We start from the raw sequence: 25651 nt of genomic DNA, 5'->3' as shown, positions 1-25651 counted from the left end.
TGGCTGTGAAGGGCTCAGGGACAGGGGGGGCAAAGCTTAAGGGGCATGTCGCTGCATGGCTAAGAGGACAGGAGCTGTTTTAATTACAGTTTGAGTCTGATTGCATGGTTTGGGAACAGAGATGCTCTGCCATGCAATGCAATATACCCACAAACGTCTTCGATTAAATGACATGCAACGCTGGCACATGACAGCTTTTACCATCACTTCATTAAAAAAAAAAAAAAACTGTTCAAAATTGGCGATGGCTGCCTCAGAAACGTAGGGCCACGCTTTGCTGGTCAGCTCCCAGGAAGCATTTCTGCTATTTTGGGATTTACGCCGTAATGAAAGCATAGACACATTTTCCAGCTGCATTGTCAGGGAAATATTTCGACGGTGTTGCAGAGCGCTTGTTATGACAGAGTTCTGAGGCACGGCGCCCCCACCTGGGCCAACATGGCGTTCAGCAGCATTCAGTCGCTCCAGATGCTTTTCACAGCTGTGATTCCCACACGCAAAACCCAGCTCGTGCCGGAGTTTAAAAATAAAAGCAGTTTCTCTATTTTTTTTTTCCAACGTCATTTTCATGAAGCCTTCACAAATTTCATCTTGCTTCATTTAGCTACAGTCGTGTTCTTCGCCTCAAAGTGTTGAAACCCCGTTTGTCCAAACTTAGACGCCTGAGAACCTTAGAAGCTGCCAAGTGGGAAATAAAACGCCAGCGATTAGCTTCTGAAGAACAGCTGAGGTGGAGTCGTTCTCTGCCAACCTAAAGGGCCGAAGAAACGCAAATCAGTTTCATAATTACTTAGAGCCTGACTGTCGCCCTCCGGCCCATTCGGCTTCAGGTCCCAGTGGTGTTTCGTCATCCTCTGCTGGATTCTCTGCTCTATTATTCCAGCCAAAATTTGATGGCATCTGACACCCAGTTTTAGGAAGCCTCCAGAATAATAGCCGAAATTCGCCCTGCGGTACAGAACTCACAGGGTCGATGTTGTGGTTATTTCTCATTTATCAGTCATATATTAATGTAGCTCCATAAATCACACTGACAATCGGTTTTTGTCTTAGTGTTTTAGGAGAGAATTAAGAGGCAATGCAGCATATGTTCCTCACCAGGACCATCAGTCCAGCCCCTGGGCTTCTCTCATACCAAAGCTCCTCCATTAACACGCTTTCTCTAAGGAGACTCCAGGTGACAAGGACCAGCCCCCCCCCCCCCCCCCCCCCAATGACCTCTGACCCCCTCTCCTCCACAGGTGATCTGGAAGTGGAGGAGCGCACACGGCAGATGAGGCTGAAAATGAGCAGATCCAGGCAGGAGTCGTCCACCGACTCCAGGCTGGAGTTAGACGACCAGGCCAAGGTGAGTGTGCCTCTCTTTCTCATCCCTGGGTCTCTGTAGCAAGGGTTTGGCACCATCCAAATGAAATCTGTGATAATGACTTGCTCATCGTACCTACAGGAGCTTCAGAGGTATCATAATGTGTCAGAGCACCACAGAAAACTTTCTTGATGAAGTACCTGTTGTAGCAATGGTAGCTTAATTCAGCTTAACTCTCTGCACTGGTTTTAATTTTAAGGGTGCATTTAAACAATTGACTAAGTTAATTATAAGTTGAATTAATTTCCCCTTCTGTCTCACCGGTGGTCTGCTTGACCATGTAGTGAAAGTTGGGAAACACCCAGTCCAAGGGGAGAGATGCAGAAAGTCCTACCTTCAAGGCTCCAGGAGAATTTAATAGCTTAACCAATTGTTGAACTTAGCTGATGGACCTAAATTAAGTGATAAGTGTGCCTTATGAAATCAGTTATGTTCAATCAAATTTTAACAGTGCTCCATAATTATGGTATATAAGAACAATTAGCTATTAAATTAAAATAATCAGAACTGCAGAAATATTACACAGGTACAAAGAGCCCACTGTACTTCATATTAACTGGCAGTGAATTTTTGTTTAATGCCGGGTTAAATGAGCCTAGGGAATCTAGAGAGACCCCTGAGATGTTCATCTCACTGCAGTTTGTGTAAAGTATTGTTTTCTTAGTTCTGATCTGTTCTGATCCCCGGGCTGATTCTATCTGAGGCTTTCTGTTCTATCCTGATAGTCATCAGGAATTAGCTTTAGCCGTAGGGCGGTGAACCTCAGGCGTTGCATACCTGAGCCTTGTCTTCCTGCAGTTGCCTTTTCTCAGTACTGAAGGGGTTTTGTCCTTGTATGGTGGCCCTTTTTGACCAATAATCACTTCTAGTTGTGCACTAAGGAAGCTATATTTTGTCTGAAATCGGGTGATTGATGCTGTGTATAATTTCCTAGAAGAGCTTATTTTCCATGCATAGGTACATCCATGTGTTCTTCTTGCCGCTCTATCTCCATGGTGACTTTTTCGAATAAGGGCGTGCCATTACCAGTCGTAAATGGGAAAATCGAAATGAAAACCAGCATAGTCAAGGAGTCCTTAAATACCCATCGCTGGGTCTTGTTGATTGTCTGAGCTTATGAGTTATGTTAAGCAAGACCGGACTCGGTAGAAGAACTACTGAAAAGACAAAACTTTAATGTTTACAACTCATGCCAAGCAACACAAGTGCTAAAGTACCTGAAACGAGCTTTTGTGAACAAATAAAAAGCAAGTACAACAGAGGCACATCAGGCCTGTTGTGCAAATGGCTTGATTGTTAGCATATAAGACTGTTTACCATTGTGATAAACCACTCGGAACATTGCAGTGTTCTTTGTTACTCAATGTATTTCTGACACAGGTCTTCAAAGGTTCTCAAAAACAATGGGTCGGGAGGACGGTTAATGTATCGTCGCTGGTGAGTTATGCATTTATAGAAGGATAATCAAGATGGAATCTCATAAAGACTGAATTGGAAGTTCCATAAATAGCTACAGACCAAACACCTATTCTATTTGGGGAGATGCATTCTTGAATCCAAGCTCCTGTTCCTAGATTATCTCCTGCGAAGTGCAAAGCATTATTATTTGTTTGAAAAGTCTGACACAGGTCTGCTCTGTCTCAGTGCTTGGCAAACGGACACCAGTAACTTCTCAGCCAAATATTATCATTTGGCCGATTAGTCCATGACACTGGCGATCAGCTTCTGCTTGTGATGTAAACAGAACCGTGCCCAGCATGGGACGATCTGTTATGAATGTCAACAGCTCGGAGTTTGTCGTCGTCTGGTCTCGATCATCTGTGAGCGCTTCAGATTGTTCTGCTGGGCACATTTTGCTCTGCTCGCCCCAGGAACATACTGCAGCGGAGAGTGGATATTTTTAAACATTCCTCCCAAAATATCAAGCATTCTTTGGTTGTAATTGTCCTACCCAGCACAGTGTTCTTGCACTGAGAGCAGTGTCTGATCAGTGGCAGTTTCAGGAAAAAATGTGTCTCCTCGAGAGTAACCGAGATCACTCAGCCATGAGTATGGTCTTTAAGATGTTACTGTATTAAGTGCCCTGGGACTGTATTACGTTGTTTGTCTGGTACTTATACAAGGAGTAACACAGGTTTGGCTTCTCCCTCTACAGCGCTTGGGTAACCGAGGCCCAGACAACCTCTCCGCCAGGTCCTCGGACAGTGACGTAAGCGATGTGTCCGCTGTATCGAGGACCAGTAGTGCCTCTCGGTTCAGCAGCACGAGCCACATGTCTGTCCAGTCCGAACAACCACGGGCAAACCGCAGGATAAGGTGAGGCCCCCTCACACCCAAATATTGGTGGCAGTCGCCAGGGATGGGCAAACCTTACCAACAGGTTCTGAACCACCTATTGCCAGCGCTGGTTCACACTGACTTGGCCCCTGATTAGGTCTTTTCCACTCGAAAAGGCTTGCACTGGGCTGTCGTGTCAAAAAAGACATGATCTGTTTGTCAAAGGGTTCACTTCCTACTTTCCAGTGAGTTCAGGTTTGGTTCTGACCAAATAAGGATTGAGCCAAATGTCTGAATTTACTTTTACAGAACGTTTGCCCACCACTGGCACTGTGCACCGAACACTGAGTGTGTGTTATCTCTGGGCCCCAGAGGACATTGGCTGCTTTGTGTGTATGACTTCTTTATATCCTGCAGTGATTGCTTTCCTTTTCATCTTGCTTGCCTTGCATTCCATGATTCTTCAGCCCTCAGCTGCCCAGAACCACCTAAGGAAAAAAGTCAGTCAGAGGGCGAGAGGGAGGGGCTTCTGGGTTTGGTTTCACCTGAGACAGAGGGAGAGAAATGGGGAGTGTAGAGTGGGGGGGCTGTAGGGAAGGACAGGCAGGGTTGTAAATAGATGCTTTCCCACCAAGGTTCAGGAACCCAATTCCTAATTCCGAGTTCCTGGGTTGTCTCGACTGGGAACTTTTGTAGTTCCTGGCAATGTTCGTGTGTCACTTTCCCATTGCAGGAATTGTGACCTTTATGCTAAATAAGTACAGGAGATGCAAGAAGCTCATAAGTTAAACTTCATATGTAATTTCATGTGAAACCCCAAAACAATGGAGGATGAACAAGTCGTTTTGTTAGTTATTTGGGAGATGAACTGCACTTTCTGAAAATATGGGGCCAATCGCATTTTATGTATATGGCCGGTGACACGTTAATCATTCATTATTAAATCTAGCCAGCAGATCGATCTTTCATTTTCCACAGAATGAAAAACGATGCAGCGTTATTCCTGCTAATAAGGGCTGGCAAGTGGCAGTGATATTAGACAGCAGTATGTCAGTTATTGATTGAATTTTCCAATGCAGAAATATGGAGATGCAAGCAAAAAAGCTATTCATTAATGCATTTAATGTAACTGAGATTGAAAAATAATTCTATCTGCTCAGTTTTTACTCCCTGCACTTCCGTATCACTTCCAAGTTACCTCCGGGGCTTGTGGTCAACAAGTCAGCAACTTTATCAGTAAATCCCCACCTAGTAGTTCTTGGCTGACCGAAAAGTACCCACTTTGAACTACATCCAAGGAACTACAATCAGGAGTCCCTGTGGTGGAAGTATGACAGAAGTTCCTGGTTCCTGATAAATGTTCTTGTACCCAGGTCTCTGTGGTGGGAAAGTGTCTGGTACGACGATGGGGGGCTGGACTCATCAGTGGATAGCTGATCTGTAATGCTACCACCCCCTCCCCCCCATTTCCCAAAAACACGGCTTGCATCCTGATTTGTATTTCCTCACATTATCTATAGAAAATGTTACACAATGCAACCATAAGAGCCGTCTTTAGCGTCGATTCTGTTTATTGTTACGCTATCACTAATCTTTCCAATCTCTTTCTGGAAGGCCATTGGGGAAACTGCAGGTACTGGCTTTCTTTTCATCCACGCGGTGGCTTAGAGAGGCGTAGACCAGAATAGCTGATTAGACATTTAATTGATTGAATCCCCTATGCTGTTAGTTCCCTCAATAAAATGGATTTAACTTCAGTGTATCTTAGACTTCATGAGGCTGTAATATGAGCCTGTACTGTAGAAAGAATAACATGGCTATTTACAATCCCAGCATTGATCTTCGTGATCCTTTGGCCTAGGCATCACACTCGCCACACCTTGTGTGTTCAGAAAAATCACATGATTTTTACGGAAAACCTAGGTAAACTCAAATTCACTGATGTAGATCACGTGTCATGGACCGCTTGTGTGTCATTCAGGCCTGGGGTCATGTTCCTCATCAAGCTGGTGGGGTTAGGGTCTAAGCCCTCCTGCCTTCAGTCCCAGGAAACTGGTGATTTCATCGGCATTCCCATTATAGACTCTGTGGCGTCATTCTCATCACATTTATGGAAACCCTATTTCCCAAGTCACACGGATCGCGCACAGTTGGCTCTTGCTGTCACGTTATTTTCTTTATTTCTGTTATTGCCATCGGTGATAGTTTTTCTTTAATGGGCCCCACTCACCCTCTCCGCATTGAGACACAATCCCGAAAATGACAAAATTAGAGTACAGACGTGTCAGACGGCAGCAGAAGCTGGGCTCCATGCCTCTTCATCCACTGTCACGTCTCAGAAACACGTGTAAGTGATGCATCTGTGGGACAGATTTCTGTGAAGGATGTATAAGGTCACAGTCATCTGTTTATTTCACAAAATCTGTTTCCACGGTGATTCATCTAGCTATAAATGCTACAATCAGGCATTAAAACTTGAGTTTTTATAAGCATTCCTTGTCCTATATGAGCACTGTAGGGCTTTATGGGACTTGTCAGTTATGTCTGAAATGTTTTCAAAATATGTAGGTTTACTCCTTGAAGTTCATGCATTGACTAACTCAAACAGACAACTTAAATAGATGATGGAGTAGTGAGTGAGTATTGTTTTCTACATTGGGTGTGATTAAATGTCTTACCCAAGTCTGACCACTTCTGCAAAGCTCACATTCTGTGGCTTTTGTGGTAGGATTATGGGATGCAGATTCATGCCATGTGACATTACATTGCGCTAGTTGTTTAAATCCTAACCGTAAAAAACACCCTCACCCAATATCATAATATAGTCCCTTTAATGCCCCAGGTCCAGCCACCTGACCCGTAGTGACATGGTTTGGTTTGCTTGATTCACCAGTAATGTCACAACGATGTGTGTTGTAGCAGCATTATAGCAACATTGCGCATGCCTGGGTTTTCAGCGGCTGATCTGTCATTGCTTTTATAACTTCTTTAGGAAGTTGTGACATTTTGTGGTGACCCAAAGGCTTGGTCTGCAGACTGGAATTTTCTTTATAACTGACATGGGATAATTTAGCATGTGTGTGAAAATATACGTACCGTCGCAGTAAATATGGTGTCGTGTTATTTTAAAATTATTAATGATTAATATTTAAGGGGGGCTTTAAAAGCCCAATGTTAAAATTTATAAAACTGGACCAGTGATTTTTCAGACAGTGAATTTTGGGGATAACATCATAATATCATGCAGATATCACACGACGTATATAATATGAAGTCGATGCAATATTACGTAACGCTGCAGATATACTTTTATTCCAGGTAATTCAAAAGTAAAATTCCCAATAAACTGATTTTCCATTTATTTTGCTAAGATGGTCAAACTTTAATCTTTAAGATTTAAAGAGGCTTTGACCACACTGGTAGAAAGCTGTCTGTGTTTAAATACTATCTCTCTCACTCTGCTTTCCTGCAGAACTTGGGTACAAACTAAACACGTTGCAGTTAATCAAGCACATAATTAGCATGCATAATGAATTACCTACAATAACAAATACCAAAGAGAGGGGAAAAAATGAGTGTGCCTTGTTTAACTCTGTCTTGTAAAGTAATGCATTTCCTTTATATTTATGTAAAGGAACTTTAACAACCCTTTTAAATGTTAATTAACCTTCAGATAAAGGTTAATTAGGTAACATAAGTTAATTAAGCAAATTAAAATAAGCGACACAAATGAGCAGATTTCCTTTCAGCTGTTTTTTTTTTCCCAGTATGAGTATCTAAGCTTTTTATCCATCAGTGTAACTGCTCTGTGTTTTCATGTACTGTCAGGCTTGTGTATAAAGTGCTTATCTCATGGACACTCACCAGTGATCAGCAACAAAAGATAATTAATGCTGTTGTTACTAGGTAATTATCACAAATTGCTTCTGAAGTTGGCTTGTCCTGAAAGATGATTGGGTGAAGGTGATTTTTAAGGTATCCTTAGGTATTTATTATAACTTTGGGTAGTTTTTGCTGTCTAGTGCTTTATTTATTAAAATTTTCCATAATCGTCCAAGTATTACCAGTAAAATTGGGCCAGGGTTGAGATAATTTACTGGTAAATAAATAGCTTATGAATCTTTTTCACATTCATATTTACAGTTATTGAGTTTGATCGTATTTACGTCCCATGAGAGCCTTAATAAAATGTATCGACAGGCGTCCGAAGCAGACGTGGTGGCCGTTAGCTGATGTATTTTACCACGTGTGGCATACGGCAAGAACCTAAACAAACCAACTGCACTGTCACTATAGAGCTTTAGTACATGTGTGTGATATTATATCTTATACAGTATATCTGATGTCACCCCTATAATGATCAAGAAACGTCCAGACTGACATGCATGCTCTCTTCCGGGACACAAGCCGCACCTACTGTAAGTCGATGGATACCTACATATGACAAAAAAGAAAATGTCAGTATGATCTTTATTAAATGGATTTTTTTTTATGTTGCTGAGTAATGTTGGTAAATAATGGCCTGTGTTTTATACACATAGTAAAAGAAGAAACGATGGTGGTTGTCATGTTTCAGGAGAGCTCTGTTTGCATGCTTGAGATGTCCAGTCAGCAATGTGCTGCCGTAGAGCCCCTCTTCTCTGCAGTGAGGGGGCAGGCCGACACAGATGACAGGAGGTGGGATCACTCTCCCTCTGCCAGCTTCAGAGAAGCGTTAGCATCAACATTAGCACTGACGTTAACATGCTCGCTAATGGGTGTCGAATCTTCTGCAGCCCATCGGGTGAAGCCACATGTGGGGAAGGACGGTAACCAATGAAGGGAGGGAAAAGACATAGCTGAAGGAAGACTTAATTAAGGCTTAATTAATGTTTATCAGGTGATGGGGGGAGGTCATATTGGGTGTGTCTCATCCTCTGTGCATTTTCCTAACTCCTAAGTCCCACAGGCTATTAGTTTTTCCACTTGGGGGGAAAAGCACTATAGTGCAGAAGTGTATACTGTCCCGCACCATGTCACACTGACCATGCTGAAAAGTACAATGGTTTGCAAGGGCAGCACAGAACAGAGAAAGTAAACTCGTTATTGGTGGGACGTAGGAAATAGCAGTATGTTTTAGCTGTAGTCAGGAGAGAGTGATGCAGCTGTGAAAGCTTAGTGCTAATGAAATAGTAACATCGTCAAAACCATCCCCTGCTGTTGAGTTTGGGACGATGTGCAGACTGAGAGCTGCAGAGAGCGTGTACATCTCATGAGAAATTCAGCTGCACATGGGATATCAGGTCCCGCCACTGTTTATGTGCTTTCTGCATTTAACTTGGTGAATAACTGTGTGGTGATTAATTGCACAAACTGCACTAAATGGCAGCTATTGGGCTTCTGTACACTGACTGAGATTTCAGGCAGGTTCTGTTTATTTGCTCTGTGTCAGTTTGTTAGCAGATGTTATTAATCTTGCATTATGTCGGTAATAATGTGTTGATAAGCACCGCTAATGTTCTGTGACTGTTTTTGAGGGTAGCCTATATGGTAAAACCGTTGATACTTCTGAAAATGAACATTTTTCATAAGGCACTGCAGTCTGATCATTATTTTTATTTGATTTATGATCAGTGTTATGCCTCTGCATTCAGAATACACCTTACTGTCGTCCTTCATACATAAATAACGAAAAAGGAATGTGAGATGGTTTGTTAATGAGCTATTAACCTGCTACATGTACGTTTGTTTGGTCCGGTCTGCATGAGATTGTGTGGCCCGTTAACTGAAATGAGTTTGATGGCCAGGGCCTTGGAGTGATGCAGCCAAAACGCAACTGTGGGGTGTGCTGTAAAGACGCAGCAATGGCTGCAGCTGCAGAATGCGAAGACCTGCTGACACGATGTCATCCACTCCCCAGGATGCCGTCGGTCAGCTGACCCGCGCTGATTTCACGTGGCGCTCTTTGGTGCGTGTGGTCGCCCACAGTCAGCACTCTTTAAGCCACTCTTGGTGTCCTGGTCTCAAAGTGGTCGTGGGTCCCCAGGTGACATTGCAGGTCAAAGGTCAGGAGATTAGAAACAGCTATGAATAAGGAACGGCACAGACCTCATCCTCACTGTTTTCGTTAGCATCTGATTAGAGTTGGATCAATAACAGAAGTTTGACATTGACACCGATTCCAGCTTTGGTACCTCATAATCAATAACAATTCTGTAAAACATTTCTATTCAAATGTTATATTGCTTTGAAATAATCATGCTTATTTAAAATTGAACTGCAATAACCTATAAAATAAGTTTAACATTATCAGTGAAATATGGCCTCAGTGCTACAAAGAATTATCGATAATACACTAATGTTAGGTTTATATCTCAGACATTCTTATATTAATTGTTAATTAATCATTATTAATGATAATAATTAGGGGGCAGTGCGTGGCTCAGTGGGCTAATCCTGTGTGCCTGTAATCAGAAGGTTGCTGGTTTAAACCCAGCTTCAGCACATCTGCTGGTCCTTGAGCAAGGCCCTTAACCCCCAGCTCCCTGGGCGCCACTATGGGTGGCTGCCCTTCACGGACCGCTTACTCTACAAAGAGCAAGCTGAGGGAGGCATAAAGACAATTTCCCCACAGGGATTAATAAAGTATCTATTATTATTATGTTAGGTTTATATCTCAGGCATTCTTATGAATTCATAGCAAATATACAGAAATATTTAATCAAATCCTGGCCAAGAGTTGCAGAGATGCAGAAAAATGTCAAAACTAGGAACAATATACATCTTGTTATACAAAGTGATTGTATATTGTCTCACATGCGATAATGTTGAAAGATTTAGAGAAGTTTTATCTAGTTATGTGTTATTTGATGTTAAAACTATTATAGTAATGAGATTTTTAGTGACTTATCTGGGGAAAATGATTTTTAAAAAATCATTAAATCAAAACAACAATCATTTTAATATACCTAAAAAGTTAAGGTTATGTCAGTTATTCTATAGAAAAAATACTGTATGTCACTGAAACATTTATTTCATGGGAATTAACCATTTTTCTTTGCTGTGTTCGTCATTTAACCTAGCCTAAACTGGGGAAAAGGATATGAAAGAACTCGCATGTCAGCTAAACATGACTTTAAACAAAAACATTAAATGTAACAATCACTAAGTTACATCTCTATCATCTCTTATACCGTAATCTTGCACATCTGACGATCTTTAAACTCCTCATATAAATCAGGCTGAGTGAGAGACAGATGCTTCACCAGGTTAGACTTGTTTCCCCTTGTAGCAGCGTTTGCTTACTGGGGCTGTCGACTCTGCAGGTTCACCTTCATCGTTCGGTTTAAAACCGACGAAATGCCGCGTCTCACTTCAGCTGCCCTGCTTATCGGCCAGAGGCAGGCTGAGGGCCGCAGTCATTTCCGTGCTCCATCTCTGTAGCTCCTCCACGCAAGAGACTCATGAAACGAGTGCGACTGTGTCTCTCCCCAAAGCGCACATTCGACACGTCCACTATGCTAAACGACTTCTTGCTTTTTAATTTTTAAGTGCTTTTTAATGTGTGCAATAGAGATATTTCATCAAATATCGAAATCTGCAAAATGATAGAATCTCTTGGTTTCAAATCTTTACTATTGCATTATAATAGTGGTACCAGATTATCGAACCGCATTACACCTGAGTATGAAGGGCATTGATTAAGTGTGGATGGGTGACGTGCATTGATTAAGCGTAGATGTCGGTGGTCTTAATTTGTGATTTGTGTGGACCACCAGTGTCCTTATAATGACCTGTATGCGAATCTGAGATAGTGGTGTTTTTTTTTCTTCTCTAAGGAGCAGCATCCATAGTATACAACTAATGGAACAAATTACACAGCACTGAGGAAGTGCTCTGTTCCGCACAGGTCTTAGAAGGCCGGGAACGCTGAGTGTGAGGCGGGAAGAGGGCTTGGATTTACCAGGGAATGGGGAGGAGTCAAGGCCTTCCCGTCTATTGCTAATGAAGCAAATCTCACATTGGGTCATCAGATATTGTAAGGAAGGGAGATCATGTTTCATGCTGGGGATGAGCGGTGTCCTGTATTGGGAGTGATGTCATTTCATTGTATTACCTACACATATAGCAACGAAGCTACACTCACTCAGATGTGATAGTAGGTAGTGAAGCAGATGGACTGACAGATGGATAGATACATACATACATACATACATACATACATACATACATACATACATACATACATACATACATACATACATACATACATACATACATACATACATACATACATACATACATACATACATACATACATACATACATACATACATACGTGGATTAAGAACTGACCATAACAGCAGTTCAGGTTTCAGAATAGGTCTTGTTGTTAATGTCCAGATAATTACGCAAATAGGATCCAATCCAGATGAAAAATGTATAAGTAATGTCCTGTGAAGGTGTTTTTGGCCTGCCAATGGCGTTCCAAGATGTTGGACTTTTGGATATACATTAATTGCACACAGTTATTTCATTAATAACCCTGTAATCTATAGGATAATTCCAAACAGACGACAAGCTCTTAGTGTGTAGAAGGCAGAGGTGACGTGCGGTTCTGAATAAAGTAAAATTGGCACTTTTCAGACTCATAACCCAGCTTTGTTTTTCACATACACATGGAAGATCAGCCATCCTTGGGTGTCCTCTAGGCAACCTCGAGTCCCTCAAGCAGAATGGTATCCATACACAGACCTTTCAACGCCTAACACCTGCTAAATGCAGCCATTTAGCCTGATGTACTGCGGGACAGCACGCATACAGTACGTACACGCACACCTCCATAAAAGAATACTGGTGGCTCCAAGCAACAAAGAGATGTCGACTTCAGGTATCCTGTCGTTCTTAGATGTGCTGATAAATAAACTATTGTTTTTGAGGGCAATCATTGGAGATCTGTTCCCAGGGAGATGGCATATTGCGGTTCCTCTCAGAGCTCCATGCTCTTACTTCACTATGCAGTGCCGTGAGCGGCTCACAGACTGCATAGGGACAGCATGGTCATGTGACCTTATGGGTCTTTATTCTGTTAGATCTTGTTCATCATTTTCATCCATTTTGATAATTGCCTTCAAGTACTGATGGTGAGACCGGAGAGGGTTCAGGAAAGGTTCGGCAAACTCTCACTGTGGTGCACTGAAGGTTTTGTTGGGTGTATATTGTTGAATTATCCATAATTGCATTAGATTAGTCTCATCCCAGCCGGAGGTCAGACCATGCAGAGAAACGGTCTCCATCTTGTATTTCCGTGCATAATTGCTTCCCGGAATGCGGCAAACATGCTCTGTCATTGCAGCTTAAACCCTGTAATCGTTTAGATGATGGTGTGGTCATCTCCAGCTGATCCTGTCACTCCAGTAACGGCGTGTTGTCCGGGAACTGCGTCACCTGGTACTCCAGACTGATGCATCATGGCTCGTAATGGGGGCTGGTGCCACACTGAGTCCCATCCGTGGATCCTGTCCATGGTGGTTCTAGTTTGAGCATGCAAGCTTGTATCTGATTCCTGTTCTATACATACTGTGTATATGTACTAAGATAAAGCACTGAACTATGAAAGGAGCCGAAAGGCTTAAAAACACAATTTAATCACATTAGATTAACTCAGAGACGGATAGTTCAGGTACAAAAGGTTAAAATCCAGACCATGATTTTGTTTCAAACAACCAGTCACATACTTATCTGGTTGGTTGAAACAAAATCTTGATCTGGAGTTTTAGTTTCTGAACCTGAACTGCCCATCTCTGGAGTCATTTTTAGCTGAAATTTCAAAGCTCGTTATCTTTCTGCTTTTACCATATAAGAAGTTATTTTGTGATTGTAATTGTCTTAAATAAACAAAACCCTTTGGGTTAAGCGTTGTGTTGAAATACTGGTGAAATAAAAGCAAGGTTCTGATGAATATATCCATCCATAAGGAGCCTAGCTCTTATTATTTTTAATGTGATGCACTTAATCTTGCAGAAAAAGCCTCATGTGTCAGACATTGTTGTTTACCATCTGGGTAAACAGGACAGCTCCCGTAATGCAGGATGATGCCATTTCTTAATAGCATGCATCAGTTTAGCACTGTATGTGGAGCGTTGCAGACACTAAGCAGGAGAATGCACTGGAAAGCGCCAGTGTGCAGTATTTCTGCATGTTTATTTACATTAAATGCTCCACACTTTTTTGACATTGTGGTTAGAGTAGACAGGGAGTGGCATTTTCAGACTGGAAAGTGTGCATAGATCGCATTGAATCACATGAATCTTGATCTAGATCCTTAGATACAAACCCATAGATCCAGTTTGCCCCCAGATCCAGACCTAGAGATCTAGCGTTGCAGATATAGATTCATAGATTAAAGCCTGCTAATCCAGGCCTGCAGATCTAAAACTTTAGCTCCAGTCTTTCAGATCTAAATATATAGGTACAGACCTTAGATCCAAACCAGGAGATCCATATCTGAAGACCCAGACCTGCAGAAGCTGGACCCTTGGCCTCTCTGCACTCCTGTTCCTGACTTCTGTCCTTGAATTTTCTCCTCTTCTTCCCCTGTCCCCTTTCTGTCCTCCTCCTTCTGCACCTACTGTATCTACTGGGCCGCCGCCGTCGCTGACAGTGGCTTTGCACCCAAAACGAAACGCAGGCAGGACTCGTCCGAGCCAAGCATGACCAAGAGCAGCAGCATCAGCGGGGAGATGTGTGACCTGGAGAAGCAGGACGGCAGCCAGTCGGACACGGGCGTGGGCACGGTAGGCACCGAGGAGAAGGTGCGGCGCGCCAGCATGGGTGCCAAAATGGTGGCTATAGTGGGCCTTACGAGGAAGAGCCGCAGCGCGTCTCAGCTCAGCCAAACAGGTAGGAGGTGACCCCCGCTCAGCCCTCCCCTTCCCCTACCCTCTCCATGCCCCCCCCCCCATGTGTGAACTCTCTCCCGCCTGGCCTTTTCTGCAAAGGGCTTTACAGGGCTCTTCTCCATGGCCGACTGGCTGGACCACAAGGATAAAGCAGCCCTTCACCTCACTGCTTCTTCTTTCCAGATACAGGGAATGTGCTGCTTGTTTCTCACAAAATACGCAAAGACGACCACTAATCACTAAGCACAACCTTTTTCTTTGTAGGAGTCGAAAAGAGACATGAGACTGCAAGGATTTATAAACCAAAAGCTGCTGTTTTCCATCTTTTTATATTTTCGTTTGGTCATATTTCATTTTTGTGCAAAGTTGCGGCCAGTGACATGAGCAGTAGCTATAATAACCTCATTGTTTATGGACACGGCTTGTCCCTGCTTTACCTCATTAAAAACAGTAACTATGCCTCCTATTGGTACTTTCAGTACTAAGAGAGAGCTTGTCAATCAACTGCTGAGCGAATTATACACAGAAAGTCATCGGCAAGACACTGACTGCTCAGTGCTTTGGGTCACATTGCTGTGGAGCTCCAACTCAGATACGTTGCTGATACACTTTTAATCATTTACCTGTTGCATAATAACTGAATATATTCAGCGGTAATGTTTGTAGTTGTCATCGCTAAAGACATAAGATGCACTTTATATGTAATGATTACCATCCAGATGGTAGACCACTTAAAAATACCTAAATCTAACTGTCTGTGTGAGTTGCCTCATTGTTAGTTTGTACGACTCTCTGTTGCTCCTGTCTTATAAGTGTTATAATTGCTGTATTGAGCTTCCAAAGGGGAAAGTTTCTTTAAAGAGTATTTTGGGCATTGTTTCCTGTGCAGGAATGAACATTTTATTGTACAACTGGTCTGACAACATAGACTAAACAAAGGATGAAATGCAGGGAATGTGAGATTGCTTAAAGGGAAAATATGTGTGGGGGGATTTTTAAGGTCATGCTTCAGGCGGCACTGAGGATCATTAAGACTTATTTTATAAGGTTTTTGTGAGTTGTGCACTGGTTATTTCTAGAGCTCCATGATTTGAAACATTGTGTCACCCACAGAAGTGTTACTGATCACTAGCAGTTAGCTTGTGAACTCTCTGATGAAAACAGTTACTTTCATTTAATGTATGAGTTGATTATTTTGCAGGTTTTATTCCCAATTTCTCCATTCCTCATGACTTTCCGAGGGTGAAGGATGCCACCCTCGTCCTGTTGCTATAGTGGGAAATTGAACGTGCTGTAAAAAGGACAGTGAAATGTTTGTGTGACAGCCTGAAGTCACATGTCACTCCAGACGAAGCTCCCTTTGTTTGTCGCGCAGAAAGAAAGTATATTTTAAGATGTCCTATTTTTCTGACTTGTTCTATTGATGGTTTGTATTATTCCCCACAAAGATCACCTTTTGTTGGGCCATAAAAGATGATAATGATACACCCTTCATTGTCGCCAGTGGAGGAGAGGCTAACCTCCGAATGTAGAGCAAGGCAACAAGAAATCCCTAACTGTGTCAATGCTTTTCTGTACCCCGTGACCCAGAAGGCACGTGTCCCATGGACAGCCCGTCACTTAAATCCTGACGTCCATTTCGTGTCCTCTCTCCCCTTCCGGCCCACTCTGGGTTGCCCCAGATGTCTCCTGTAGAGAATTGTGGTCTCTTGATGTTTTGATGACGCCTTATTTAAGTGCGTCTAATACATTTGTGTGCTATTGATTTGTCTCCACACCCTGAACTTTTTTTGTCAAAGAAAACAAGATTCTCTCAGTCATTTATGGCTATACAAGTGTGGTACAAAGGACCTCGTTATTTCTTTGTCCCAGAGTGTGTTCCACTGTTCCTGGGATGGACCTGGGAAGCATGGATGGGTGAAGACACATGTAGCCTGAAAAGTCAACAGAAGGTGCTTTGAGTATCTTCAAAGAGGAGAACTTGCATAGTTTTTGATGCAAGTAGGAGAAGCTGTTTTAGTGCCAGCAAAGCATTATGCATGATGTAAAAAAGGAATCATGACCTTTGAAATGTTGGGTTAATGTGTATCTGCTATGATAGTTCAGCAAGCAAATAAGGGTCAGTATGCCTCAAAAAATTATTTATTTATCCAGGATCCACAGCTCAGTCCATTTTTTAAAATGTATGTTTAAAATCTGAATCTATGCATCATTGCTTCTGAGGGTATCATGCTGGTGTGTTTGATCTGTGCTGTATACCGTGAGTAAATGTGAAATCGCTGCTGTACTGCTGTTTGAGTACTGGCAAAGGTAGCTTGGTCTGTGCTAATTCCCCTATATGTCTTAGCTCACTGTCTGCCAAATATTACTACCCTGCTGAAGAAACCAGCTTGACCTGGTTGACCAATGAGCTAGTTGAGCTAGTTGACCAGTTTATGATAGTCGACTACCTTAAGGTTTGTTTTTGCATGATGATTTGATAGTTTAGCTGGCATACCAGCTTATGATTGTCATACTAGCTGTTTTAGCTGCTCCGGCTTGATAGGCAGGCCCCACCAGCATAACCAACTGGTGACCTACCCAGCTAAACCATCAAAAGCACTGGGACATGACCATCTAAGACCATTTTAGACCAGCTAAAGTCAGCTACCAGCCTAAGTTTATTTTTAGCTGCTTCTTTCAGCAGGTAAATTATGGTAACTCGGAAATCTCAATAGCTAGATAACAGGAGTTTCAATCCCTCAGAAACATGGTAATATTTAGTCACAGTAATGAGGATCTTTTACCAGCAGCTAATGCTGCTTTTTCATTATTCTGGCCTGAAGTATCTATCGTAATCAAGTGTTGTTTCATGCAGAATGAAATGAAATGCGGCTTATTCACTGGGAAGGCTGAAATCCAGGGGAAGGCGTTTCTGTTTCTCAGCAGTAAAAAATGGTAAAAAGTGTTTGAAGTTCCTGCCCCAGATGTGCTGTGGTCAGGGCTCTGAGCAGCGGTACCCATGCCGGGAAGGGGGTCTTCTGTAGCCTCCTACTTGGATGCTTGCATTAGTTTGCTGATAGGCAGTGTTCCAGCAGAGACCTAGAACCCCTGAAAGCAGCATCCAGTCTTGTAAGAAGAGGACTCAGGTGAGCGGATCTCAGTTTCAGAAGCCTGTAACCAAACCCGTACCTCAGCTGCATCTGAGGTACGGTGCACATGAAGTCCCTCAAAGGGAAAGCTAAGGAAAACACATTTTCTGTCGTTTCGCCAGATTTTCCCGTTTCACCCTAGTCCTTTTGGCAAATTGAGGCAAAGATCTGCACCTTGAGGTGACACTAGTCATTGGAAAGCACTGCGTTTCTGGATCAGGAGCCACAATTGTGTTTCTGTCTTCCGTTTGTAAGCATTAGCATAAGGTAGCACGTAGCGGCATGGAGCTGCTCAGCATCATTAATCTTGGTTATGTCTGTACTTGGCTAGCATTCTGGAAGCCAGCTGTGCTAGTGGAGGCCTTGGGAGAACATGATCACAGAGGTATTAATCATAGCCAAACTGAATCCCAAGGCTCTTGTATAACATTTCGTAGCTACCTACACCATGTGGCACTAATAGCAAACTAATAGCAAGGATGTCTATTCTGTAGTTTACTTTTTGTGTAACACAAAGGCAGAAAGCATCTGCATCAACACAACAGCTGTAACCAAAGTCTAACAAAACAAAATGATGTGTTTTTTCTATGCTTCACTTTCACCAGCCTGAAAGCTTGTAACATGTGAGATCTGGGTGCATCTCCTTTGACATGTCTCTTGAATCCTAGAATTGATCAGTTACTCAATGATTTCTCAGGATGGTATTTTTTTGCATAGGACCTTTGAGACATTGAGGAGGAATCTGAGTGCAGGAGAATCATTCCGTGTGTAAACTTTCAAATCACTCGAGGTCCTGGGTTGTAACACTGGACAGAGAGAAGTGGATTGTCAATGACGAAGGAGCAGCGGAACACCTGGCTGGGTCCATACATCCTGTCTGGAGATATTTGGTCAGATGTTTAGGTACAGCAGATAATATGAGCTGTAGCCCTCAGCGTTATGCTAAACCATATGTTCCTTTCAGTTAAGCATTTTAGTGTAGCGTGCAGTTTATCCCCAGCAAAGGGATCCAGATGACAGCTTTGACTAGGAGAGGGACATATCTTAAGCTGTACAAGCTGCCCAGATTGGCCACCATCGTCCAGATGTCCAGTGGTAGAACGCTGATGAAGAAAATCATGTGTATTTTCACGTAAGAGGTACCCTGCCAGCTGGATTATGAGAAGCGGTGACTACTTCCTCTTTTCTGCAAGGGTGAGTGAGCGTTGGGGGTGGAGGGGGGGGGGTTCTCCTTTCCGGACAACACGCTGATTTTCCGCAAATGAGACCAGTGAGCTTTACAGGCCGAGTCCTCTGTGATGCCGAGCGTGAAGATGTTAGAGGTGTTTATCCATTCTGGGGACGGAATTAGAGGGGGCCGGAGCAGGAGAGGACGGAGATCGCCTCCTCGCTCACCTCAGGGGCTCCGCACTTGCAGTTTCGTGTGTGATTTCGGGCTGCTTTCTTCCACTGGCTTCCCGCTGCTAAACCTGCTTTTTCGGTCAGTTTCTGCAATTTGTGACCCCACGGGACAAGGGCGTTAAATCATTACGGAAGCCAAGACGCGCCATCCAGAGCCACGCTTTCAATTACCAGCCTGATGGTGTCAGATGTTTCAAAGAATAGCGGAGAGTGTCTTCCTGTTAGCCTGCTGGGGGGTGTCCGCAGGGGTGCTGAAGAGTTTGGCTTGTCACTATGCTCTACGTTCAACCCTCAAAAACCCGCCATTTTTTCCTTGCTTGTGCCTGAGCTTGACTTGGGCTTTCTGAGTGGCAGATCTTGCCAGTAACCTCTGTTAGTCAAAAGTCTTCCTATTTTTTTTTTTAGTCGCCGTCCATAATTTTCAAATGTAGTGCCGGAAGGTCCTGTTTCAGTAAAAGAAGGAAATAACAAAAAAAGGTGTATGTCTCAAGTGCGTGAGTTCCTGACACCACAGTTAATGACTTTAAGTAAATGATATATTACTCCTGTCCTTTTCTCAACCTTAATTCCATTTGCGCCCAGTTAGAAACACAGCATACTGATTGACCTTGAACAGTCCGACCGGAATTGGTCATTAAACTCTGTTTAAAGTCTTTTTTTGTAACTGTCTCCGTATCCCTGAAGAGGAACAGCTTTCACAGGGACGTTACTGCCGAGCCTAGTGTGTTAGTGCACTGCCGTGTGAAGGAGATTGTAGCTCGGTCTCGCTGTCTGTTTCTGGAACATTCTTCTGCATTGCAGGTAAATGTGCCTCACTGGCGTATGAAAAATTCTTACTGCAGTATCCAGTATCGAGGTCCTGCTAAGCAAGCTCCCGGTATGAAGGAGTTAAGATCCGATTAACTGTTTATTCAGTAAAAACACTGCCAGAGGTGAATTGTTTAATTGTGTAGTCTGTTCAAAGAAGATTTACATGTAGGATGATTTGAAAATAATTTAATTTGACCAACATAATGTTTATTTTCTCAACTGCAGGGGCTGGATGTTTAGCGGGACGAGGGTTGTTTGCGCAGCCACTGGTGCATTAGCTGCTAAGTGGGAGATGTTCAGTCACACATAGCTGGATGCACTTGGCGTGATGCAACAAGGAGGCCACAGCCCAGAGCAGCATCTGCAGCTGAATCAGTGATCATACCTGCTTTTGAGAAGACCCCACTTAGAAACAGTGTGTGAGGATGCTAACCCAACACGAGTTTTAGGAAATGAAGTTTATGTCAACACAGCTACAGTGTCTTCCTTGGCAGGTGATGCACAATTGAGAAGGCAGAGTCAGCTAGTCCGTGGAGCAATTGGAGATTAAGGGCATTGCTCAAGGGCCCAACTGTCAAAGCACTCTGCCAACCCTGAGGTTTGAACCGGTGACTTTCTAAACGCAGGCACAATCCTGTGGTTCACCAGATGGCCTCATTTTACCATTTTGCTAACCAAGCACTGTCATACACAGGATGTGCATGTCAAACTGCTTTTGAGCACTTCCTGTTTTTACATGCCGCCCTCAATCCCAATGCCGGGCATGGAGCTCTGGGGTCTGGTCCCGGTCCCTGACAAGACTAAACCGGGGCTCCTCCCACAAGCTGAGGACGGTGAGGCCATCTTTCTTCAGGCCCTGCCCCTGTTTGTTTTTAATTGACCCCAGAGGGGGGCGCTGTGCAGTACAACCCAGCGTGATGCAGCTTTCACCGTCAGCACTGTTTCGGGAAACACGCTGAGCTGCGTTTCTCTCCTCATCCAGTCCTCTGCTGGCCTTGTATGGGGGTGGGGTGTAGCTGGGTGTGTAGCTGGGTGGGATAAGGTGCTGTGCCTATGATCGGACGCTCACCGGCTCGCATCCACAGAGCAAGGCCCTTAATTTAAGAATTAGAAATCATTTCTGCATTTTTCTTAATTGTAAATGTAGCTTGTTGGGGGAGAGCTTGTTCCTGCATAAAAATCTTCATTTAATGCTTATTGTAACATGTTTAAGAATTCCGTTCTCATCGGACCCAGCGGTTCTGTCAGACACAGAGCTGCAGTGAACGCCAGCAGTTGTCACGGGGTTCCCTGGAAAAGGAGGGCTGGTACCAGGCTACTGGACCTGGTATGGATAGAACCGGCCCTCAGAGCCTCAGGAAGCCAGAAAGGGTGGAGAAGTGATTGATTGAGTGAGAAGGTAGTGAGGCAACAGACGTGAGCTGTGGTGAGGCTCCCACTCACGGGTTATGCAGCTTCACACATCACTTTGTTCTTGAAAGAAAGACTGATATATTATGCAGGGTGAGCTGTGTGTATCCACCTTCCCTGTTCATTAGCAGGTATGGGATGCTCTGTGACTTGTCTGTGTCACTCTTATTTTGTACATGTAGGTGCACACCTGTGTACTCTTTTGTGATATAAAAATTATTAGTTAGGAAGAATTATAAGATGAAGAAAAATTAACCATACTGACCTTATTGTGCTGTAGAATCTCAGCAAAACACTCCTCTGCCCCCCCATTAGGATGCGCCAATCAGGTTTCATGGACTGATTATGGAGTGTAATACGAGTGGTGTTATTAACAGCTTGTGTAGACGTCCTGTCCGGTGGCGTCACCGTATTTGAAGGCGGCCACGGAAAGGGGACTGGAGATCGTTTCATTTTTGTATGTTTTTGTGTCGGGGATGTGAGGAGGTGGCCGCCATCTTGGAAGGCTCAGCCAATGAAAGAGGTGTTCATCAATGTCACATGTGTTTACAGGATGACTGGGAAGGCCCAGGTTTCAGTCTCTGCTAAAACTGCGTAACAGGCCTTTGATGAACTGCAGCTGCTGACAGCCGGCTGGGGAGGAATGTAACTCTTTCCTCGCTCGGAAAAGCGCGTCCAAATAATCAGGCCCCACCCCCAGTACCGCGATGTAATAATGCACACCACTGCAGCGTGACCTGACATAAACTTGTTAGGCGAACAACTTTATACTTCCCTTTCTATCGTTTTATAAATACGTGAACCATGTTACTGAAACTAGTCTAACGTGAGAGTTGTTACTGGCAACCAAATCCCATCTATTTAGCCAACAATGTTTGCGTGTCAAAACTGACACTTCAAAGAGGCAGCTAAGCAGGAAATGCCTCTGGGATCACGTGGGATCACGTGGGATCACATGGGATCACATGGGATCACGTGGAGCTGACGGGGAGACAGCAAGGTCACGCACCTCTGGCATCTTATTAACAATTAAAGATCAGTCGTCCCCCACACACTCCTTGGGGCATACCCCTTCTGACATGTAATTCGATGAGATGCACAGGTCCTGAAGAGGGAGGCTTCTTCTAAGCTATAGGGACAACTAAGGGTTAATAAGTAATTGATTGATTGACTACCGGGCATTTCCTTGAAAAATTAAGCTCGGTGAGCTTAATGAACTTTCTAGCTGCTTAAATTAGACCTTCGACTCAAGAGGACGTGATGATCTGTAGCCAGATTTAGGGATGTGGTAGGCTGATGTTTGAGGGAAAAAATGGAAATGCCCACGTGTGTCACGGTGCGGAAATGTCTCTTCTCCCCGCGAGACAAAGTGCAACGCGGGAGTTTGTCACTGGCCTTTCATACTGCATGTGCTAGAGCTCTCCTGGCTTCATACGTGATTCACTCTCTCCCAGCGCGTGGTTTCAGAGCAGAGGTCAGGTTTATACGCATAGCGCTTACTCACCCGCGAAAGCCTCCTCTTCCCTGTCTGCATCGCTGTATGGGTGACAGAGCAGTACTCTTCCTCTTTCCTGATTTAGGGAAGAAGCCAGTAGCTGGGTACAGGTTATTTTAAGCCTGAAAATTCTGAATCAGTCGCCTTCCCCCCCACCCCTCTCCGGCTCTATTTATGATTTTGTATTCATACATACAAAAGTACACGCCGCTGTGTCTTTGCAACTCCAGATCGGAAATGAAACTTTGTGCCAGTGTTATTCAGGCTCTGTGTGTTGAGGCTGAATCTTCTCGCTAGGCTGTCTTTTCTGGAACTGACTTGATCTTCCATTAAAACACTTCAGAGTCTGTCACGTGCTTGGTGCCACATTCGTCACAGATGTTTGGACACCCTGTGGAAACGACCCTTTCAGCTGACACACCTGCGTCGTGTTCCCCCCTGGCTAAACCCCAGGGAGGGCTGTGGGCACGGGGATGAGGCTTTTTCACAGGGCTTTACAGACACGTGAGCGTGTTTGGTTCCTTCCTGCTCCGCCATCGATGCAGGAGGCAGCCGGCCGGGAGGGCAGCTGACGCACACGGGCGCCCATCTGCCTGCCCTCCACACCGTCATCCCACTCAGCTCTCATTGGCCATTAGTAGTGGGCCCTGTTTTTTTACAACAACTGCCCGTCCAATGACGTTCTGCAAAAAGCCTGGGGTCCATCTCTGGACGCACGGGGTGCACCATGGATGCTGGAACGATGCTTTTTTGCCATTTGTACAGTAAATTAAGTTTTCACATAACCCAGCTTGGGTCTGAGTCCAAGGCCAGCCATTCATCTGGCACCACTGGAGCATTTTTGGGGGCTCTGTGGCTATTGTGACCCTTCTGCTGAGCATGGGACTCAAACTGGTAACCTTCTGATCACAGGCACTGAGCCCTAACTCACTGAGGCAGACAGCGCCCCCTAGTGAGGCCTTCACCAATTTGGAAAGTCCAGTGGGCCTAAACCGCAAAGGAACCCTTGTGGAGAACCACGAAATGCGAAACGCATTCGAACCAACGACCCTGCGGCGGTCAGGCTACAATGTAGCTAGTGGCAGTCATAGGCTGCTTGCAACCGGAACCCTCTGGAAGCGGCAGGAAAGGATCTGTCCCCTCGTCAGTCAGGATAGCTACCTGGGGAATGTATACAGAGAGGACCACTCTATTAGGGGTTGTTTATCCACAGCGGGACGGTGGGGGAGGGGCAGGCCCTCTGTGGATTCTCACACCCCCAGTTCCTCTCCGCCTCCTCTCGTTTTCCCGGACCCAAGCCAGATGTCAAGGCAAGATTCTTGGATACACCGTCAGCCCATGCGGCCGGATGAGTGGGATTCTTCAAATTTCCACATGCTGACATCCGGCATCCTATTGGACGGCCCTTGTCTTATTCAGTTCTGGGTCCTTGGTGACAAAGGACAAGTAATGGGCATCCATGCCTCTTTGGGAGTCCTGACTGTCATGATGCTGCATGTTGGAATTGCAATGAGCATGGACGTGTCTGCTGAATAGGACGTCAGTACAGCACGTTTGCTGCGTGCTGTGTTCTTCTGGGTATGTTCTGTGGAAAGCTTTTAATTAGAAATACTCAGTAAAATAATGGGCAAACTATGTTTTTTTGTTAGCGTGTGTCTTTGCTGGGAGCAAGTCGTAAACAAGGTAATCAGGAGTCAGCGCTTTTACTCCTGATTTAAGCAGATTCTGCTTTTTCATGCACAGTCATGACTGAACGGCGTGTCCTATGGTCCTCGGTGCGTTCTGCCGTGAGGTCCAGTGCCATCAGCACTCTGAAGCGAATTCACAGGCCCGTTAGTAAAGCGATGCTTACGAAGCGCACGACACGGGTACAGGGCCATCAGCAGGACGAGAGGGTGGAGCCTAGGGGCTGTGAGCGCGTCCTGCGCCGGGCGTGAAGGGTCTCCTGGGGATTTTCCGCACTCTTCTCCGTTGCCACGGTTTTGCTCCTCATGGTTTCGCCTTCCTGACGCCCCTCGTTTACTTGAAACGCGTGACCCTCTGTGCAGTTTTAATTAGCTACTCTTCAGCTCCAGTAATTAATTTCATTGTACTGTAGTGAAAATTTATGGTTTTTTTATTTTTATTTTTTTAATCCTTGGGGATGGTGAAGGTCTGCAGGCTTAAAACGTTCCCTGTTAACTGGATATGTAATTAACTGTGTATTTGTGCTGCCCTGGGAGCAAAATGCAGATGAGGAGACATTCAGCTCAGTCTACTTGACATCTGAGTGCCGGCCAGCCTTTGTTATACGTTGTGCCGTGCCGTGTACCCCATCCATAACAGCTTAATGTGAGTCAGGGCTTCTGTGCTGAGACATTGCAGCTTTTCTACAGTCAGCGTGGATTTCCAGGTAGCACTTCCCTATTCTGGCCTGCAGTCTCTGAGGGTTTTGGAGTCACCAAAATAATTCTAGGGTATGATTACCACCCTGCTGTAGGCTGAGGGAGTTGATGATACTAGAGGCCCCTGTTGATCGACCAGCGTGCATCTCATCCAGGGAGCATTTCTGCGTCCCTTGTGTTCTGTCCAGTGGGCGCATCACTTTGGTTCCCTCCAGTGGGCGTGTCCCTTGTGTTTCCTCCTATGGGTGTGTTCCCTCCAGTGGGTGTGTCCCTTGTCTTTCCTCCTATGGGTGTGTTCCCTGTGTTCCCTCCAGTGGGCGTGTCCCTTGTGTTTCCTCCTATGGGTGTGTTCCCTCCAGTGGGCGTGTCCCTTGTGTTTCCTCCTATGGGTGTGTTCCCTCTAGTGGGCGTGTCCCTTGTGTTTCCTCCTATGGGTGTGTCCCCTGTGTTCCCTCCAGTGGGCGTGTCCCTTTTGTTTCCTCCTATGGGTGTGTTCC

At 44.5% G+C, this 25651-nt stretch overlaps 1 protein-coding gene across 8 annotated transcripts in view; it reads left to right on the top strand.

Annotated features, from left to right (window-relative positions):
• Nucleotides 1–25651, top strand: part of rims2a (regulating synaptic membrane exocytosis 2a) — a 158263-nt gene that overhangs the window by 123054 nt on the left and 9558 nt on the right. For 2 of the 8 annotated variants that reach the window (XM_072716797.1, XM_072716798.1), the window contains 3 exons: nt 1242–1348; nt 3522–3682; nt 14286–14524. The exons of the other annotated variants lie outside the window; for them this stretch is intronic. In XM_072716797.1, the coding sequence (XP_072572898.1) occupies nt 1242–1348; nt 3522–3682; nt 14286–14524 (507 nt within the window). The remainder of the gene's footprint in view (nt 1–1241; nt 1349–3521; nt 3683–14285; nt 14525–25651) is intronic. 8 annotated transcript variants of the gene reach the window in all.

Source organism: Paramormyrops kingsleyae, chromosome 9 (genome assembly GCF_048594095.1).
Source record: "Paramormyrops kingsleyae isolate MSU_618 chromosome 9, PKINGS_0.4, whole genome shotgun sequence".
In the NCBI taxonomy this organism is placed as follows: domain Eukaryota; kingdom Metazoa; phylum Chordata; class Actinopteri; order Osteoglossiformes; family Mormyridae; genus Paramormyrops; species Paramormyrops kingsleyae.
Note: the sequence above shows the minus strand (reverse complement) of the source record. Positions and strands in the feature narration are given on the sequence as shown.